At 44.2% G+C, this 21,836-nt stretch overlaps 1 protein-coding gene across 1 annotated transcript in view; it reads right to left on the bottom strand.

Annotated features, from left to right (window-relative positions):
• Positions 1 to 21,836, bottom strand: part of LOC141152943 (nuclear receptor ROR-gamma-like) — a 38,157-nt gene that overhangs the window by 1,123 nt on the left and 15,198 nt on the right. Inside the window, exons 2-9 of the mRNA XM_073637594.1 lie at positions 8,589 to 8,674; positions 8,153 to 8,294; positions 6,719 to 7,159; positions 6,502 to 6,623; positions 6,297 to 6,429; positions 6,112 to 6,219; positions 5,925 to 6,035; positions 2,609 to 2,718 (exon numbers count right to left, since the gene is read on the bottom strand). Of these exons, the coding sequence (XP_073493695.1) occupies positions 2,609 to 2,718; positions 5,925 to 6,035; positions 6,112 to 6,219; positions 6,297 to 6,429; positions 6,502 to 6,623; positions 6,719 to 7,159; positions 8,153 to 8,294; positions 8,589 to 8,674 (1,253 nt within the window). The remainder of the gene's footprint in view (positions 1 to 2,608; positions 2,719 to 5,924; positions 6,036 to 6,111; positions 6,220 to 6,296; positions 6,430 to 6,501; positions 6,624 to 6,718; positions 7,160 to 8,152; positions 8,295 to 8,588; positions 8,675 to 21,836) is intronic.

Here is a 21,836-nt window from a genome sequence, read left to right as displayed (position 1 = left end):
ATAGAGCCACATCACTGAAGAAGAGACGTGTGAGGATTATATAGAGCCGCGATCACATGTAGAAGAGATGTGTGAGGATTATATAGGGCCGCGATCACATGAAGAAGAGACGTGAGGATTATATAGAGCCGCAGTCACATGAAGAAGAGACGTGTGAGGATTATATAGAGCCGCCATCACATGAAGAAGAGACGTGTGAGGATTATATAGAGCCACGATCACATGAAGAAGAGACGTGTGAGGATTATATAAGGCCACGATCACATGAAGAGATGTGTGAGGATTATATAGGGGCACAATCACATGAAGAAGAGACGTGTGAGGATTATATAGAGCCACGATCACATGAAGAAGAGACGTGTGAGAATTATATAGAGCCACGATCACATGAAGAAGAGACGTGTGAGAATTATATAGAGCCGCGATCACATGAAGAAGAGACATGTGAGAATTATATAGAGCTGTGATCACATGAAGAAGAGGAGACGTGTGAGGATTATATAGAGCCACGATCACATGAAGGAGAGACGTGTGAGGATTATATAAGGCCACGATCACATGAAGAGATGTGTGAGGATTATATAGGGGCACAATCACATGAAGAAGAGACGTGTGAGGATTATATGGAGCCACGATCACATGAAGAAGAGACATGTGAGGATTATATAGAGCCACGATCACATGAAGAAGAGACATGTGAGGATTATATAGAGCCACGATCACATGAAGAAGAGAAGTGTGAGGATTATATAAGGCCACGATCACATGAAGAGATGTGTGAGGATTATATAGAGCCGCGATTACATGAAGAAGAGACGTGTGAGAATTATATGGAGCCGCCATCACATGAAGAAGAGACATGTGAGAATTCTATAGAACTGTGATCACATGAAGAAGAGGAGACGTGTGAGGATTATATAGAGCCACGATCACATGAAGAAGAAGAGACGTGTGAGGATTATATAGAGCCACGATCACATGAAGAAGAGGAGACGTGTGAGGATTATATAGAGCCACGATCACATGAAGAAGAAGAGATGTGTGAGGATTATATAGAGCCGTGATCACATGAAGAAGAGACTTGTGAGGATTATATAGAGCCGCGATCACATGAAGAAGAGACGTGTGAGGATTATATAGAGCCGTGATCACATGAAGAAGAGACGTGTGAGGATTATATAGAGCTGTGATCACATGAAGAAGAGACGTGTGAGGATTATATAGAGCCGCCATCACATGAAGAAGAGACGTGTGAGGATTATATAGAGCCGCGATTACATGAAGAAGAGACGTGTGAGAATTATATGGAGCCACGATCACATGAAGAAGAGACGTGTGAGGATTATATAGAGCCGCCATCACATGAAGAAGAGACGTGTGAGGATTATATGGAGCCACGATCACATGAAGAAGAGACATGTGAGGATTATATAGAGCCGCCATCACATGAAGAAGAGACGTGTGATGATTATATAGAGCCGCGATTACGTGAAGAAGAGACGTGTGAGGATTATACAGAGCCGCGATCACATGAAGAAGAGGAGACGTGTGAGGATTATATAGAGCCACGATCACATGAAGGAGAGACGTGTGAGGATTATATAAGGGCACGATCACATGAAGAAGAGACGTGTGAGGATTATATTGGGGCACGATCACATGTAGAAGAGACGTGTGAGGATTATATGGAGCCACGATCAGATGGAGTAGAAGAGACGTGTATGGATTTCATAGAGCCGCCATCAAATGGAGAAGAAGAGAAGTGTGAAGATTATGTAGAGACATGTGAGAATTGTATAGAGCCTCCATCTCATGAAGAAGAGATGTGTGAGGATTATATGGAGCCGCGATCACATGAAGCTGAGGCGTGTGCAGATTATATAGAGCCAAGATCAAGTGAAGAAGAGACGTGTAAGAATTATATAGAGCCGCCATAACATGAAGGAGAAGAGACGTGTGAGGATTATATAGGGCCGCGATCACATGAAGAAGAGATGTGAGAATTATATAGAGCCGCAATCACATGAAGAAGAGACGTGTGAGGATTATATAGAGCCGCCATCACATGAAGATGAGACGTGTGAGGATTATATAGAGCTGCGATCACATGAAGGAGACGTGTGAGGATTATATAGTGCTGCGATCACATGAAGGAGACGTGTGAGGATTATATAGGGCCCCGATCACATGAAGAAGAGACGTGTGAGGATTATATAGGGCCCCGATCACATGAAGAAGAGACGTGTGAGGATTATATAGGGCCCCGATCACATGAAGAAGAGACGTGTGAGGATTATATAGGGCCCCGATCACATGAAGAAGAGACGTGTGAGGATTATATAGGGCCCCGATCACATGAAGAAGAGACGTGTGAGGATTATATAGGGCCCCGATCACATGAAGGAGACGTGTGAGGATTCTATAGGGCCCCGATCACATGAAGGAGACGTGTGAGGATTATATAGGGCCGCGATCACATGAAGGAGACGTGTGAGGATTATATGGAGCCGCGATCACATGAAGGAGACGTGTGAGGATTATATAGGGCCACGATCACATGAAGGAGACGTGTGAGGATATTACAAGTGTTAACAATGAATCATCTAACCTTCATTAAAATGAATTCGCGATGTGTCCTCCGGAGAAGATGTCTGAAAGCAAAGTGTATTTTCCTGTACAGAGTATCCACCTTGTGCTTCTCTTGGAGCCAGGGGTAGCCTAAGGAAAGTCAGATTATTATGGTTGTGTACGGACCTGTCTAGAAATACGTAAGTTAAAACAGCACCTGGATAAAGCTAAAATGAGTAAATGAAGCCAGTAAGACAATATCCAAATTCTCCTGATAATTTTCAAAAGGTACAAGACTTAGTAATGGACCACTGGAGTAAGACCAGCCTGATTCATTAAGATTGAGAACATGACAAATTGGATAATTTTGCAATTCAAGAAAATTAAATCTGTAATTACAGTTGACAATAAATGGAATATGTGCAGCATGTTTGGTATTTTTATTAACTTTCATGACATCTTAAAATTAGAAATAACATTTGCGATTATTATGAATGATGATGCATAAGGAAAAGTAGTTGTTTTTTTTCTTTCTTATAGGATATTAGAAATCTCTATCCTAAAAAATATTTCCTACCATCTATTTTACTACTTTGCACTGCTTCAACCACAACATTTTCTTTTTTTTTACCCTTTGTGCTCCCCTTAGCACCACTTCTTTTCTGTGCTTTTGTGGTCGGACTGTTTGTTATGTCTCATAAGTAATTTTTTATGTCTAACTCACAAACTTCTTGTTTGGATTTGTATATTAACACTTTATCCAATTCACTGAAAATGGACATCAAATCTAAAAAAAAAAAAACACTGGAAAATATGCAGCTACAGCTATACACACAATACCTGGTGACTGGCACCTTATACAAGTCTTATCCGTGTGCAATTATAATACTAAGCAACCCCAAACCCCCATGGATGATCGGTATGTGAGTGTTTTTTTATCAGTATCTTTCTGCATCCACCTTTTACCATTGGATCCTGTTCTCCATTAGTATTGTCACCAGTTATTGATAAGTATGATACTTTTTTAATGTCTCTTTAACTCCCTTTTATTCATAATGGAAAGTCAGTCCCCTTTCCCCTCTGGTAGCAAATGCTGTTTTTAGCAATTTTATTAGTCAGCCTACCTCCTAATCTGGCAGCAGTAAATATCTAATAAGTTCTCTATTCAGCCTCTTTTCCCTCTGGCAGCCCTATACATAGTCCCATCAAGTTCCATTTTAAATCTGCTTCCCCTTCTGGCAGCTCTAAATATAGTTCCCATTAAAATCTACTGTCAGTCTTCTACCTTCTAATAGTCATAAATATAGTATCCATTAAGTTCTACTATCAGTCTCCTGCCCCTTCTGGCAGCTCTAAATAATATGTTACTTGGTCAGACACTTTCCCCTATATATAATTCCCATTAAGTTCTACTATCAGTCTCTTCCCACTTCTGCTAGTTCTAAATATAGTTCCAGGTTATACTGTCAGTCCCCTTCTCCTTCTGGCAGCTTTAAATATAGTTCCCATTAAATTCTACTGTCAGTCTCCTTCCCATCATGGCAGCTATAAATTTAGTACCCATTAGGTTCTACTATCAATCTCCTTCCCACTCTGTCAGCTCTAAATATACAGGTGCTTCTCACAAAATTAGAAAATCATCAAAAATTAAATTTATTTCTGTTCTTCAATACAAAAAGTGAAACTCCTATTATATAGAGCACTCTGTTTGTAATGACTCTATTTCAGGTGTTTATTTCTGTAAGTATTGATGATTATGGCTTACAGCCAATGAAAACACAAAAGTCATTATCTCAGTAAATTAGAATACTTTATAACAGCTTGAAAAATGTTTTTAAAATCCGAAATGTTGTCCTAGTGAAATGTATGTTCAGTAAATGCCCTCAATACTTGGTCGGGACTCCTTTTGCATCAATTACTGCATCAATGCGGCAATGTGGCATGGAGGCGATCAGCCTGTGGCCCTGCTGAGGTGTTATGGAAGCCCAGGTTGCTTTGATAGCAGCCTTCAGCTCATCTGCATTGTTGGGTCTGGTGTCTCTCATCTTCCTCTTGACAATACCCCATAGCTTCCTAATAAAAGATTCTCTATGGGGTTAAGGTCAGACGAGTTTGCTGTCAATCAAGCACAGTGATACTGTTGTGTGTAAACCAGGTATTGGTACTTTTGGCAGTGTGGACAAGCGCCAAGTCCTGCTGGAGAATGACATTTCCATCTCCATAAAGCTTGTCGGCAGAGGAAAGCATGAAGGGCTCTAAAATCTCCTGATAGACGGCTGCGCTGACTTTGGTCTTGATAAAACACAGTGGACCTCCACCAGCAGATGACATGGCCCCCCAAACCATCACTGATTGTGGAAACTTCACACTAGTCCTCCAGCAGCTTGGATTGTGGCCTCTCCACTCTTCCTCCAGACTCTGGGACCTTGATTTCCAAATGAAATGCAAAATTTACTTTCATCTAAAAACACCTTGGATCACTGAGCCACAGTCCAGGTGTTTTTCTCCTTGGTACAGGTAAGACTCTTCTGGCGTTGTCTATTGGTCATGAGTGGCTTGACACAAGGAATGTGACACTTGTAGCCCATGTCCTGGATACGTCTGTGTGTGGTGGCTCTTGAAGCAATGACTCCAGCAGCAGTCCACTCCTTGTGAATCTCCCACAAATTTTTGAATGGCCTTTTGTTAACAATCCATTCAAGGCTGCGGTTATCCCGGTTGCTTGTGCTCCTTTTTCTACCACACTTTTTCCTTCCACTAAACTTTCCATTAATATGCTCGGATACAGCACTCTGTGAACAGCCAGCTTCTTTAGCAATGACCTTTTGTGTCTTACCCTCCTTGTGGAGTGTGTCAATGACTGCCTTCTGGACATCTGTCAAGTCAGCAGTCTTCCCCACGATCGTGGAGCCTACTGAAACTGACTAAGGGACCTTTTTAAATGCTTAGGAAGCCTTTACAGATGTTTTTTTTTAATTATTCTAATTTACTGAGATAATGACTTTTGTGTTTTCATTGGCTGTAAGCCATAATCATGAACATTAACAGAAATAAACACTTGAAATAGATCACTCTGTTTGTAATGACTCTATATAATATATGAGTTTCACTTTTTGTATTGAAGAACTAAAATAAATTACATTTTTGATGATATTCTAATTTTGTGAGAAGCACCTGTAGTTTCCATTAAGTTCTACTGTCAGTCTCCTTCCCCTTCTGGCAGCCATAAATATAGTACCCAGTGAGTTGTACATGGATATACGTCTATTATGCAGCACAGTTTATGATCATTTTGATATAATATGCTACAAGGTACACGGCTTAGAAACAGTGGTATTAGTAACCGCATAACTCACTGGGATCGAGCAGAGTCATGGCGCTGAAGAAGGCCATTTCATGTTCAGAGAGGTTGAGCGCACAGAGTGACTGACAGAGATCAAACATAGAACTGATGAGGTCGGTGCACCCTGAAAGAGTAAAGACTACGATCAGCATTTTGACTTCTATCTGATCTGATTGTGAGGATTGTAGACATTGTCTCACCTAGGGAATGGAAGAGCTCCAGCTGGGAATACTTTCCCTCAAAAAAGACGGTATTATTGAAGCAGTTGAAGGCTCGGCTCATTCTTATCAGCAGCAGCTCCATTGCACCTATAGATAAGACAGGGTGTTCAGTTGGGTTGTGTGAGAAGCTAATGATCTTCTCCGTACATGTTGACCTATGCTACCTGCTTTCAGGAGTACAATCTGGTCATTCGGATTCAGGTCCATGAAGCCGTTAAGTCGCTTGGCGAATTCCACAATATATTGAATGGCGTCTGTAATGTGACAGACACAACGTTCCCACATCTGGTCCATGGGCTGCCGAGAGAGATGGGAGGTGGTACATGCATACAATCATTATTTGCTCCATGCGATGAAGGATCTACTCACCTTTTGCTGGAAGTTCTGCATCTCTTCAGATGAAAACGTTTCCCATCTCAATATCTGTAGGTTCTCCTGACGAAACTGGCAGGTTTCTTGGTGTGCAAAGACCACATTCTGCATCAGCAGTTCTGAAGGTATCAAATGAGAAGTCAATATTAATGAAGATGGTACTTATCTAAAGTAAATCGAGACTTGCCTTTTCATCTAGATTGGACCTACTCACCAAGCTCAGTGGCTGATATCATGCACTCCACAGGCAGAAAACTGCTAAAATTTAGGCTGCAGTATGATTCCAGATTGTGGAGTATATTCGGTCTTCCATTCTCCAAATTAGGCTGCAGATCTCGAAGATGGCTCTTCCTACTTGTGGCTTCTGTTTGTGTCTTCTCTGGGGTGTAAAGCACAAGAGATTCCCTCTGCAGTTGCATCCTAGACAGAGAACAGTTACGTGTGGCACAAGAGGAGTCCCATCTCCCGTGACCTATCCATGCAGAGGGTTGGATGGGGTGAGGCAGCTCAGGAGTTGTAGTGGTTGGTTGTTCGGCCTGAGTGTCAGAAATCTGAAGGCCTCCAATAATCTCTGTTCTTTGCTCTTTTAGAAGTTTCTGCACCTCCGCTTGTAATATAGCCCTCTGCTTCTTAGACATGCGTCCAAATTTGACAGCTGAAACCACAAATTGAGAATGACTGCAATAGTTGTCATGCTTACAATAAAAAATAATACCATTGTCAGTCATTATTGCCATATTTTCAGATGCCAGCTTTTCTCTAAATGATATAAAGCTATAATTATTATCAGAGTAGTGGTTTTCCTAGGCAAGGACCACTGGTTAGAACTCTAAAGTTGTCTGGATCCAACTATGATGCTCTTGAGCTCCTCCGATGTTGCAGAGGTAATGCTGCCTCTGCCAGTGACATCAGAGTACGTACCATTCAGACCTACGATGCGGCCACGCTGCTGGTCTGAACTGTCAATCTTTAAGAACCCAAGAAGCTGGAAGGCTCCCAAAGCAAGGAAATGGACAACCACTTAAAATTTGATGGGCTTATTGAGGACTTCCTGCTGATGTATGGAGTCTTATAAGCAATGCTCTATGGGGAAAAATAAAGCAAACTAGCTTTTCTCTAGAAAAAATAGCTACTTTGTCAGTGTTTGACCCACATAAAAGCCTGGAAACCTGACCCAAGATATGTAAGGCTGTGATCACAAGGAGCGGTCACACAGTTTATACCATGGTGCCGACCACTCAGACCACTGTTCTTATCTGTCTGCCAGTTCTCGCCATGTTACCCTAGGACACATCTTGTGGTCATGCACCTTCAGCCGCGTGTGGTCTCGGTTTGATGCTTCACATTAATTTTTGAGCCACCCACCCACACAATATTTACAGAGGCACCAAAACTTAGCTCATAAAACTCCTTTAAGTTTTTGACATTAGGGTTTCTAAGATCATTTGCATTCATCCGAATAGAGTTTTTGTCGATGAACTCAACAGATCGCCAGGCTTTCAACAATAAAAACGTGTGAACATGCCCAAGAAAAAAGCCATTTTTTTCAGTTTAAATGGCACCACCACTGTCTACACTTAGTTAGAGGATAGAGTGCTCAGTGTTGTGTATTGTGTCAAGGAAGCGAGAGGTCATTATGGGTTCTTACCATCACGAGACATGCCCAGGGATAAACATTTTTGCAGTCGGCAGTGCTGGCATCGGTTCCTACTGGAGCGGTCAATTAGACAGCTTTGCTGTTGGCTGCATGAGTAAATTGGTTTCCCTTGCTGACTCCGGCGGAAAAAGCCCTACCAAATAAAATAAGCAATACAGACCTATGAGAACGCACTTCAATCGGTCCATACAGTACATTACAATCAGATTTATCACTAAGGAACCAATTGTACAGAACAGCAGTTTGATTTTATTTTTCATTCCTCCCGATGAAGCACAGTGTTGGCGAAACGTGCGATAAGGTGCCTGTGCGCTCTGTATCAGTATTTAGGATCATTGAGATTTATGCGTCTCTGTGTGTTTCTATTTCTTTTATTGGCAAAAGTAATTCTGTGTACTGAGAGGATGATGTTCCCCCGATATCTTACCTTGCATCCTTCACATGTGATTACGCCATAGTGGATCCCAGAAGACTTGTCTCCACAAATTTTGCATGGAATTACTTCAATTTGGGCTACAACAAAAAACAAAAACCAGAAGACATATTTACATGCTGTTCTTCCCGTCAGTGCCGCTAAAAAAAAAAAACCCACTTCCCACTGTCTCAAAAGCTTTCATTCATGTCTGCTCCATGATCTCTGCTGAGTAAGCAATTTTCAACCTATGGAAATTACCTTTATTTTACCTGGGGTGGAAAGTGTTAAGACTGAAAGTGTTAAGTAAAAAAAAAAGAATATGATGAGAAATACAACGAAGCATCAGCCAAGCAAACCTCTTCCCACTTGCTGCAAAACCTCAGACATCCGGATGTGTCTTAATCATCTTCTCGAGGACTGCAGCAATATTTGCATAGACTGGTTTTCTGCTAATTGATCTCTTGCCTTGATATTTTCGATAGTAGTAATAATAATAATAATAATAAATGACGTCTACATTGCAATTATTTCTCAGGTGAAAGGGAATCTGTCAGCAGGTTTTTGCTATGTTTTTGCTTCTGTGGAACTGATAGGTCCAAGATGTAGGGATCCTTTAAGAGGGCCAGACGTGAGGCTCTTATAAGAGGGCCAGGCGGTTAGGGCTTATATGAGAGGGCCAGACAGGGAGGGCTACTATGAGAGGGCCAGGCGGTTAGGGCTTATATGAGAGGGCCAGACAGAGAGGGCTTATATGAGAGGGCCAGACGGGGAGGACTCCTATGAGAGGGCCAGAGAGGGAGGGCTCCTATAAGAGGGTCAGACAAGGAGGACTCGTATAAGAGGGCCAGACGGGGAGGGCACCTATGAGAGGGCCAGACGGGGAGGGCTCCTATGAGAGGGCCAGACGGAGTTCTGTTATGAGAGGGCCAAACAGGGAGGGCTCCTATAAGAGGGTCAGATAAAGAGGGCTCCTATAAGAGGGTCAGAATGGGAGGAATCCTGTAAGAGGGCCAGACGGGGAGAGGGCTACTATGAGACGGCCAGATGGGGAGGGCTCTTATGAGAGGGCCAGATGGAGATTCTGCTATGAGAGTGGCAGACTGGGAGGGCTCCTTTAAGAAGTCCAAATAGATGGCCCCTATAAAAAGGGTCAGACAAGGAGGGCTGCAATAATAGAGACATGTCCGCACTTCTATAGCAGCGCCAGACACATAGCCGATTGGGCATTACTCAGACATATGGAAGAATGCATTGTGTAATGTATGAGTTATTCACTTCTTTCTCGCTCCGGTAATATATATATATATATATATATATATATATATATATATATATATATATATATAGTACAGACCAAAAGTTTGGACACACCTTCTCATTTAAAGATTTTTCTGTATTTTCATGACTATGAAAATTGTACATTCACACTGAAGGCATCAAAACTATGAATTAACACATGTGGAATTATATACTTAACAAAAAAGTGTGAAACAGCTGAAAATATGTCTTATATTCTAGGTTCTTCAAAGTAGCCACCTTTTGCTTTGATGACTGCTTTGCACACTCTTGGCATTCTCTTGATGAGCTTCAAGAGGTAGTCACCGGAAATGGTCTTCCAACAATCTTGAAGGAGTTCCCAGAGATGCTTAGCACTTGTTAGCTCTTTTGCCTTCACGCTGCGGTCCAGCTTACCCCAAACCATCTCGATTGGGTTCAGGTCTGGTGACTGTGGAGGCCAGGTCATCTGGTGTAGCACCCCATCACTCTCCTTCTTGGTCAAATAGCCCTTACACAGCCTGGAGGTGTGTTTGGGGTCATTGTCCTGTTGAAAAATAAATGATGGTCTAACTAAATGCAAACCGGATGGAATAGCATGCCGCTGCAAGATGATGTGGTAGCCATGCTGGTTTAATATTCCTTCAATTTTGAATAAATCCCCAACAGTGTCACCAGCAAAGCACCCCCACACCATCACACCTGCTCCTCCATGCTTCACGGTGGGAACCAGGCATGTAGAGTCCATCCGTTCACCTTTTCGGCGTCGCACAAAGACACGGTGGTTGGAACCAAAGATCTCAAATTTGGACTCATCAGACCAAAGCACAGATTTCCACTGGTCTAATGTCCATTCCTTGTGTTCTTTAGCCCAAACAAGTCTCTTCTGCTTGTTGCCTGTCCTTAGCAGTGGTTTCCTAGCAGCTATTTTACCATGAAGGCCTGCTGCACAAAGTCTCCTCTTAACAGTTGTTGAAGAGATGTGTCTGCTGCTAGAGCTCTGTGTGGCACTGACCTGGTCTCTAATCTGAGCTGCTGTTAACCTGCGATTTCTGAGGCTGGTGACTCGGATAAACTTATCCTCAGAAGCCGAGGTGACTCTTGGTCTTCCTTTCCTGGGGCGGTCCTCATGTGAGCCAGTTTCTTTGTAGCACTTGATGGTTTTTGCAACTGCACTTGGGGACACTTTCAAAGTTTTCCCAATTTTTCGTACTGACTGACCTTCATTTCTTAAAGTAATGATGGCCACTCGTTTTTCTTTACTTAGCTGCTTTTTTCTTGCCATAATACAAATTCTAACAGTCTATTCAGTAGGACTATCAGCTGTGTATCCACCAGACTTCTGCACAACACAACTGATGGTCCCAACCCCATTTATAAGGCAAGAAATCCCACTTATTAAACCTGACAGGGCACACCTGTGAAGTGAAAACCATTTCCGGTGACTACCTCTTGAAGCTCATCAAGAGAATGCCAAGAGTGTGCAAAGCAGTCATCAAAGCAAAAGGTGGCTACTTTGAAGAACCTAGAATATAAGACATATTTTCAGCTGTTTCACACTTTTTTGGTAAGTATATAATTCAACATGTGTTAATTCATAGTTTTGATGCCTTCAGTGTGAATGTACAATTTTCATAGTCATGAAAATACTGAAAAATCTTTAAATGAGAAGGTGTGTCCAAACTTTTGGTTTGTACTGTATATATTATATATGTATATGTATATATATATATATATATATATATATATATATATATATATATAATGACCCCGTGCCATAGTGCATGTCTCGGCTGCTATTTTTAGAGGCTTCGGTTGTGGTGCTCATACAGCCTCACCTGGCGATCGCTCCCTGCTGTGTCCTGTGGTCTGATTGTAGTGTGAGCCTGTACGTTGGCCCCAGGTGCCACTGAGCTGTAGAAACTCTAGTGGGACGTTGGAGAACAGAGCAGTTTATTTCCAGCGCTCGGCAGCTGGATATGTTCTCTATATTTGTATCTGCAGCTATTTGTCTTCTGATTCAGCAGATTCTTCTCACCTTCCCTGATATTAATAACCTGCCGTTCACATATTGCAGATTTTTGGAGCTTCGGTCAAATTTACAAAATGACAGAAAACTCTGCGACCAAGTTTCCCCAAGTTCATCCACAATTCTGGAGTAATGGAAGGAAATATGACTGCATTGTTTTAGAAGACCCTTGTCTTCTATTTTTATGAACTCAATTAAAAAAAATGGTTACACAGGTGTAAAATAGCCTTTAACGTGAATGGCTTAAAGGGAGTCTGTCAGCAGGTTTTTACTACCCAGCATAATGTAGGGACATAGACCCTGATTCCAGTGATGTATCAGTTATTAGGCTACGAGCTACAGTTTTAATAAAAATTACTGTTTTATCTGCTGTAGCTTTAGCAGTTATTTGCATGTAGATCTGTATATCACACCACCCACACCACTGATTGTCTGCTTTCTGCCTATGCACAGTGGTGTACACAGAAAGAAGCCAATCAGTGGCGGAGGGCTGAACATGCAAATAACTAGTAAACCTGCAGCAGATAAAACTGTGATTTTTATCAAAACTGTAGCTGGCAGCCTTAATAAGTGGCACATCGCTGGAATCAGGGTCTCTGTCTCTATATCATGCTTGGTAGTAAAAAGCTTCTGAAAGATCACCTTTAAAAACAAACCATGGCATAATGACTTAATAGTGCCTATCTGGGACACGTTCTGTCCGTTTCTCACGCTTCGCTCTGTACGTTCAGGCGCACAGCAGTGTTTCCAATCAGTACATTGAGCTGAGGTCCCTGGACAGGATATTTCACAACTCAACCACCCCCGATAACAGTTGTGTAAGTCTAGGTTTTTCCTGTGGGTGTTAAAGCACCAAAGTGACAGAGAATAGATTTCGTTCTGAGTCAGTACCTGCAGCCGGTTATTACTCAGGAGCGGTTGACAGTCTGAAATGACGGTAACTCTCCCTTTTATCTGCTCAATCCTGACGGGAACACCAACCCCACAAAAAGGTCATACTGGCCCCTGGCTGCCACTGCCAGGCAGATATACCTCCGAGGAGCCGTCTCTTACCTCCACCACCACCGATGACATGTAAGGTTTCCATCAGACAGCACGGTCCATTGCAGGCACTTACAAGACAATTGCTAAACTAGCGGAAGGCAAAGTTTTATAGCAAGATGTCACCTATACAGTCATATAGGGGGACTAAGCCCCAGAAAAATTATCCCTGTAGTGTAGCTTTTAGTTTTATATTATTTTGAATACAATGACGTCGCCAAGGGCTCAGTCCACCATTGGGGGCAATTTAGATTTTTATTTAAAAAGAAAAATTGTGTTGACATTTTTCATGAATATAGAGCATTTTACTAAACACATTTTTTTTATTTTTCATACTTTTTTTTTTTTTTTTTATCTGGTTCACTTTGTACTATGTTAAAAAAAAAATTACAATCGATTCATGTAATAAAAGAAAGACCAAAGAGGGAGTATAAAGAAAATCTCCCGAAAGTGTGTCAGCACTGCACACAACCACAGCAGCCATCTTATGTGGAAGTCTCCCACAGCAGGTGCTAAAACGTAACTGCATCGATCTCCCAGTCTGATAAATCCCCACATTATTCATCAAAGGGACAGGTGACATGATGGAGGAAACTCCAGACAAGGCACGGCTGCAGCTTGAAGAGCTGACAATCTCATAGGGAGCGGCCTCTGCAGATACCGGGCTTTCCCTAATCAGATATCGAAAGACAAGTCTTCACATTAGATACAGAAACCCATTAAAGAGTTTTCACTTCGGGGCACAAAGTCCTGTCCCATAACTTGAATACAAGGCCATAAATTTGAGTATCTATCTCTGCTGTAACAGGACCGTACACCAGATAGGGGATAACAGGAGCATACACCAGATAACAGGACCGCACACCAGATAGGGGATAACAGGACCATACACCAGATAACAGTACCGCACACCAGATAGGGGATAACAGGACCATACACCAGATAACAGGACTGCACACCAGATAGGGGATAACAGGACCATACACCAGATAACAGGACCGCACACCAGATAGGGGATAACAGGACCATACATCAGATAACAGTACCGCACACCAGATCTGGGATAACAGGACCATACACCAGATAACAGGACCGCACACCAGATAGAGCATAACAGAACCATACACCAGATAGGGGATAACAGGACCATACACCAGATAACAGTACCGCACACCAGATAGATCATAACAGAACCATACACCAGATAGGGGATAACAGGACCATACACCAGATAACAGTACCATACACCAAATCGGGGATAACAGGACCATACACCAGATAACAGGACTGCACACCAGATAGGGGATAACAGGACCATACACCAAATCGGGGATAACAGGACCATACACCAGATAACAGTACAGCACACCAGATAGAGCATAACAAAACCATACACCAGATAGGGGATAACAGGACCATACACCAGATAGGGGATAACAGAACCATACACCAGAAAACAGTACCGCACACCAGATAGAGCATAACAGAACCATACACCAGATAACAGTACCGCACACCAGATAGGGGATAACAGGACCATACACCAGATCGGGGATAACAGGACCATACACCAGATAACAGTACCGCACACCAGATAGGGGATAACACGACCATACACCAGATAACAGTACCGCACACCAGATCGGGGATAACAGGACCATACAGCAGATAACAGAACCGCACACCAGATAGAGCATAACAAAACCATACACCAGATAGGGGATAACAGGACCATACACCAGATCGGGGATAACAGGACCATACACCAGATAACAGTACCGCACACCAGATAGGGGATAACAGGACCATACACCAGATAACAGTACCGCACACCAGATCGGGGATAACAGGACCATACACCAGATAACAGTACCGCACACCAGATAACAGGACCGCACACCAGATAACAGGACCGCACACCAGATCGGGGATAACAGGACCATACACCAGATAACAGTACCGCACACCAGATAACAGGACCGCACACCAGATAACAGGACCGCACACCAGATCGGGGATAACAGGACCATACACCAGATAACAGTACCGCACACCAGATCGGGGATAACAGGACCATACACCAGATAACAGTACCGCACACCAGATCGGGGATAACAGGACCATACACCAGATAACAGTACCGCACACCAGATCGGGGAGAACAGGACCATACACCAGATAACAGTACCGCACACCAGATCAGGGATAACAGGACCATATACCAGATAACAGTACCGCACACCAGATCGGGGATAACAGGACCATACACCAGATAACAGTACCGCACACCAGATAGGGGATAACAGGACCATACACCAGATAACAGTACCGCACACCAGATAGGGGATAACAGGACCATACACCAGATAACAGTACCGCACACCAGATAGGGGATAACAGGACCATACACCAGATAACAGTACCGCACACCAGATAGGGGATAACAGGACCATACACCAGATAACAGTACCACACACCGGATAGGGGATAACAGGACCATATACCAGATAACAGGACCATACACCAGATAACAGTATTATACACAAGATAGGGGATAACAGGACCATACACCAGATAACAGTACCGCACACCAGATCGGGGATAACAGGACCATATAACAGATAACAGGACTGCACACCAGATAGGGGATAACAGAACCATACACCAGATAGGGGATAACAGGACCATACACCAGATAGGGGATAACAGAACCATACACCAGATAACAGTACCGCACACCAGATAGGGGATAACAGGACCATACACCAGATAACAGTACCGCACACCAGATAGGGGATAACAGGTCCATACACCAGATAACAGTACCGCACACCAGATAGGGGATAACAGGACCATACACCAGATTGGCGATAACAGAACCATACACCAGATAACAGTACCGCACACCAGATAGGGGATAACAGGACCATACACCAGATAACAGTACCGCACACCAGATAGGGGATAACAGGACCATACACCAGATAACAGTACCGCACACCAGATAGGGGATAACAGGTCCATACACCAGATAACAGTACCGCACACCAGATTGGGGATAACAGGACCATACACCAGATAACAGTACCGCACACCAGATAGGGGATAACAGGACCATACACCAGATTGGCGATAACAGAACCATACACCAGATAACAGTACCGCACACCAGATAGGGGATAACAGGACCATACACCAGATAACAGTACCGCACACCAGATAGGGGATAACAGGACCATACACCAGATAACAGTACCGCACACCAGATAGGGGATAACAGGACCATACACCAGATAACAGTACCATACACCAGATAACAGTACCGCACAGCAGATAGGAGATAACAGGACCATACACCAGATAACAGTACCGCACACCAGATAGGGGATAACAGGACCATACACCAGATAACAGTACCGCACACCTGATCGGGTATAACAGGACCATTCACCAGATAACAGTACAGCACACCAGATAGGGGATAACAGGACCATACACCAGATAACAGTACCGCACACCAGATAGGGGATAACAGATCCATACACCAGATAACAGTACCGCACACCAGATCGGGGATAACAGGACCATACACCAGATAACAGTACCGCACACCAGATAGGGGATAACAGGACCATACACCAGATAACAGTACCGCACACCAGATAGGGGATAACAGGACCATACACCAGATAACAGAACCGCACACCAGATAGGGGATAACAGGACCATACACCAGATAACAGTACCGCACACCAGATGGGGATAACTGGACCATACACAAGATATCAATACCGCACACCAGATAGGGGATAACAGGACCATACACCAGATAACAGTACCGCACACCAGATAGGGGATAACAGGTCCATACACCAGATAACAGTACTGCACACCAGATAGGGGATAACAGGACCATACACCAGATTGGCGATAACAGAACCATACACCAGATAACAGTACCGCACACCAGATAGGGGATAACAGGACCATACACCAGATAACAGTACCGCACACCAGATAGGGGATAACAGGACCATACACCAGATAACAGTACCGCACACCAGATAGGGGATAACAGGTCCATACACCAGATAACAGTACCGCACACCAGATTGGGGATAACAGGACCATACACCAGATAACAGTACCGCACACCAGATAGGGGATAACAGGACCATACACCAGATTGGCGATAACAGAACCATACACCAGATAACAGTACCGCACACCAGATAGGGGATAACAGGACCATACACCAGATAACAGTACCGCACACCAGATAGGGGATAACAGGACCATACACCAGATAACAGTACCGCACACCAGATAGGGGATAACAGGACCATACACCAGATAACAGTACCATACACCAGATAACAGTACCACACACCATATAGGGGATAACAGGACCATACACTAGATAACAGTACTGCACACCAGATCGGGGATAACAGGACCATACACCAGATAACAGTACCGCACACCAGATAGGGGATAACAGGACCATAGACCAGATTGGCGATAACAGAACCATACACCAGATAACAGTACCGCACACCAGATAGGGGATAACAGGACCATATACCAGATAACAGTACCGCACACCAGATCGACGATAACAGGACCATACACCAGATAACAGGACCATACACCAGATCGGGGATAACAGGACCATACACCAGATAACAGTACCGCATATCAGATAGGGGATAACAGGACCATACACCAGATAACAGTACCGCACACCAGATGGGGATAACTGGACCATACACAAGATATCAGTACCGCACACCAGATAGGGGATAACAGGACCATACACCAGATAACAGTACCGCACACCAGATAGGGGATAACAGGACCATACACCAGATAACAGTACCGCACACCAGATAGGGGATAACAGGACCATACACCAGATTGGCGATAACAGAACCATACACCAGATAACAGTACCGCACATCAGATAGGGGATAACAGGACCATACACCAGATAACAGTACCGCACACCAGATAGGGGATAACAGGACCATACACCAGATAACAGTATTATACACAAGATAGGGGATAACAGACCATACACCAGATAACAGTACCGCACACCAGATCGGGGATAACAGGACCATATACCAGATAACAGTACCGCACACCAGATCGACGATAACAGGACCATACACCAGATAACAGGACCATACACCAGATCGGGGATAACAGGACCATACACCAGATAACAGTACCGCACACCAGATAGGGGATAACAGGACCATACACCAGATAACAGTACCGCACACCAGATAGGGGATAACAGGACCATACACCAGATTGGCGATAACAGAACCATACACCAGATAACAGTACCGCACACCAGATAGGGGATAACAGGACCATACACCAGATAACAGTACCGCACACCAGATAGGGGATAACAGGACCATACACCAGATAACAGTACCGCACACCAGATAACAGTACCACACACCATATAGGGGATAACAGGACCATACACCAGATAAGGGATAACAGGACCATACACCAGATAACAGTACCATACACCAGATAACAGTACCACACACCATATAGGGGATAACAGGACCATACACTAGATAACAGTACTGCACACCAGATCGGGGATAACAGGAACATACACCAGATAACAGTACCGCACACCAGATAGGGGATAACAGGTCCATACACCAGATAACAGTACCGTACACCAGATTGGGGATAACAGGACCATACACCAGATAACAGTACCGCACACCAGATAGGGGATAACAGGACCATACACCAGATAACAGTACCGCACAGCAGATAGGGGATAACAGGACCATACACCAGATAACAGTACCGCACAGCAGATAGGGGATAACAGGACCATACACCAGATAACAGTACCGCACACCAGATAGGGGATAACAGGACCATACACCAGATAACAGTACCGCACACCAGATAGGGGATAACAGGACCATACACCAGATAACAGTACCATACACCAGATAACAGTACCGCACAGCAGATAGGAGATAACAGGACCATACACCAGATAACAGTACCGCACACCAGATAGGGGATAACAGGACCATACACCAGATAACAGTACCGCACACCTGATCGGGTATAACAGGACCATTCACCAGATAACAGTACAGCACACCAGATAGGGGATAACAGGACCATACACCAGATAACAGTACCGCACACCAGATAGGGGATAACAGATCCATACACCAGATAACAGTACCGCACACCAGATCGGGGATAACAGGACCATACACCAGATAACAGTACCGCACACCAGATAGGGGATAACAGGACCATACACCAGATAACAGTACCGCACACCAGATAGGGGATAACAGGACCATACACCAGATAACAGAACCGCACACCAGATAGGGGATAACAGGACCATACACCAGATAACAGTACCGCACACCAGATGGGGATAACTGGACCATACACAAGATATCAATACCGCACACCAGATAGGGGATAACAGGACCATACACCAGATAACAGTACCGCACACCAGATAGGGGATAACAGGTCCATACACCAGATAACAGTACTGCACACCAGATAGGGGATAACAGGACCATACACCAGATTGGCGATAACAGAACCATACACCAGATAACAGTACCGCACACCAGATAGGGGATAACAGGACCATACACCAGATAACAGTACCGCACACCAGATAGGGGATAACAGGACCATACACCAGATAACAGTACCGCACACCAGATAGGGGATAACAGGTCCATACACCAGATAACAGTACCGCACACCAGATTGGGGATAACAGGACCATACACCAGATAACAGTACCGCACACCAGATAGGGGATAACAGGACCATACACCAGATTGGCGATAACAGAACCATACACCAGATAACAGTACCGCACACCAGATAGGGGATAACAGGACCATACACCAGATAACAGTACCGCACACCAGATAGGGGATAACAGGACCATACACCAGATAACAGTACCGCACACCAGATAGGGGATAACAGGACCATACACCAGATAACAGTACCATACACCAGATAACAGTACCACACACCATATAGGGGATAACAGGACCATACACTAGATAACAGTACTGCACACCAGATCGGGGATAACAGGACCATACACCAGATAACAGTACCGCACACCAGATAGGGGATAACAGGACCATAGACCAGATTGGCGATAACAGAACCATACACCAGATAACAGTACCGCACACCAGATAGGGGATAACAGGACCATATACCAGATAACAGTACCGCACACCAGATCGACGATAACAGGACCATACACCAGATAACAGGACCATACACCAGATCGGGGATAACAGGACCATACACCAGATAACAGTACCGCATATCAGATAGGGGATAACAGGACCATACACCAGATAACAGTACCGCACACCAGATGGGGATAACTGGACCATACACAAGATATCAGTACCGCACACCAGATAGGGGATAACAGGACCATACACCAGATAACAGTACCGCACACCAGATAGGGGATAACAGGACCATACACCAGATAACAGTACCGCACACCAGATAGGGGATAACAGGACCATACACCAGATAACAGTACCGCACACCAGATAGGGGATAACAGGACCATACACCAGATTGGCGATAACAGAACCATACACCAGATAACAGTACCGCACACCAGATAGGGGATAACAGGACCATACACCAGATAACAGTACCGCACACCAGATAGGGGATAACAGGACCATACACCAGATAACAGTATTATACACAAGATAGGGGATAACAGACCATACACCAGATAACAGTACCGCACACCAGGTCGGGGATAACAGGACCATATACCAGATAACAGTACCGCACACCAGATCGACGATAACAGGACCATACACCAGATAACAGGACCATACACCAGATCGGGGATAACAGGACCATACACCAGATAACAGTACCGCACACCAGATAGGGGATAACAGGACCATACACCAGATAACAGTACCGCACACCAGATAGGGGATAACAGGACCATACACCAGATTGGCGATAACAGAACCATACACCAGATAACAGTACCGCACACCAGATAGGGGATAACAGGACCATACACCAGATAACAGTACCGCACACCAGATAGGGGATAACAGGACCATACACCAGATAACAGTACCGCACACCAGATAACAGTACCACACACCATATAGGGGATAACAGGACCATACACCAGATAAGGGATAACAGGACCATACACCAGATAACAGTACCATACACCAGATAACAGTACCACACACCATATAGGGGATAACAGGACCATACACTAGATAACAGTACTGCACACCAGATCGGGGATAACAGTACCATACACCAGATAACAGTACCGCACACCAGATAGGGGATAACAGGTCCATACACCAGATAACAGTACCGTACACCAGATTGGGGATAACAGGACCATACACCAGATAACAGTACCGCACACCAGATAGGGGATAACAGGACCATACACCAGATAACAGTACCGCACAGCAGATAGGGGATAACAGGACCATACACCAGATAACAGTACCGCACAGCAGATAGGGGATAACAGGACCATACACCAGATAACAGTACCGCACACCAGATAGGGGATAACAGGACCATACACCAGATAACAGTACCGCACACCAGATAGGGGATAACAGGACCATACACCAGATAACAGTACCATACACCAGATAACAGTACCGCACAGCAGATAGGAGATAACAGGACCAAACACCAGATAACAGTACCGCACACCAGATAGGGGATAACAGGACCATACACCAGATAGGGGATAACAGGACCATACACCAGATAACAGTACCGCACACCAGATAGGGGATAACAGGACCATACACCAGATAACAGTACCACACACCAGA

Source organism: Phyllobates terribilis, unplaced genomic scaffold (genome assembly GCF_046119375.1).
Source record: "Phyllobates terribilis strain yellow unplaced genomic scaffold, ASM4611937v1 Scaffold_7__3_contigs__length_470593459, whole genome shotgun sequence".
Classification (NCBI taxonomy): Eukaryota; Metazoa; Chordata; class Amphibia; order Anura; family Dendrobatidae; genus Phyllobates; species Phyllobates terribilis.
The sequence above is the reverse complement of the archived record's forward strand: the minus strand, read 5'-3'. Positions and strand labels throughout refer to the sequence as shown.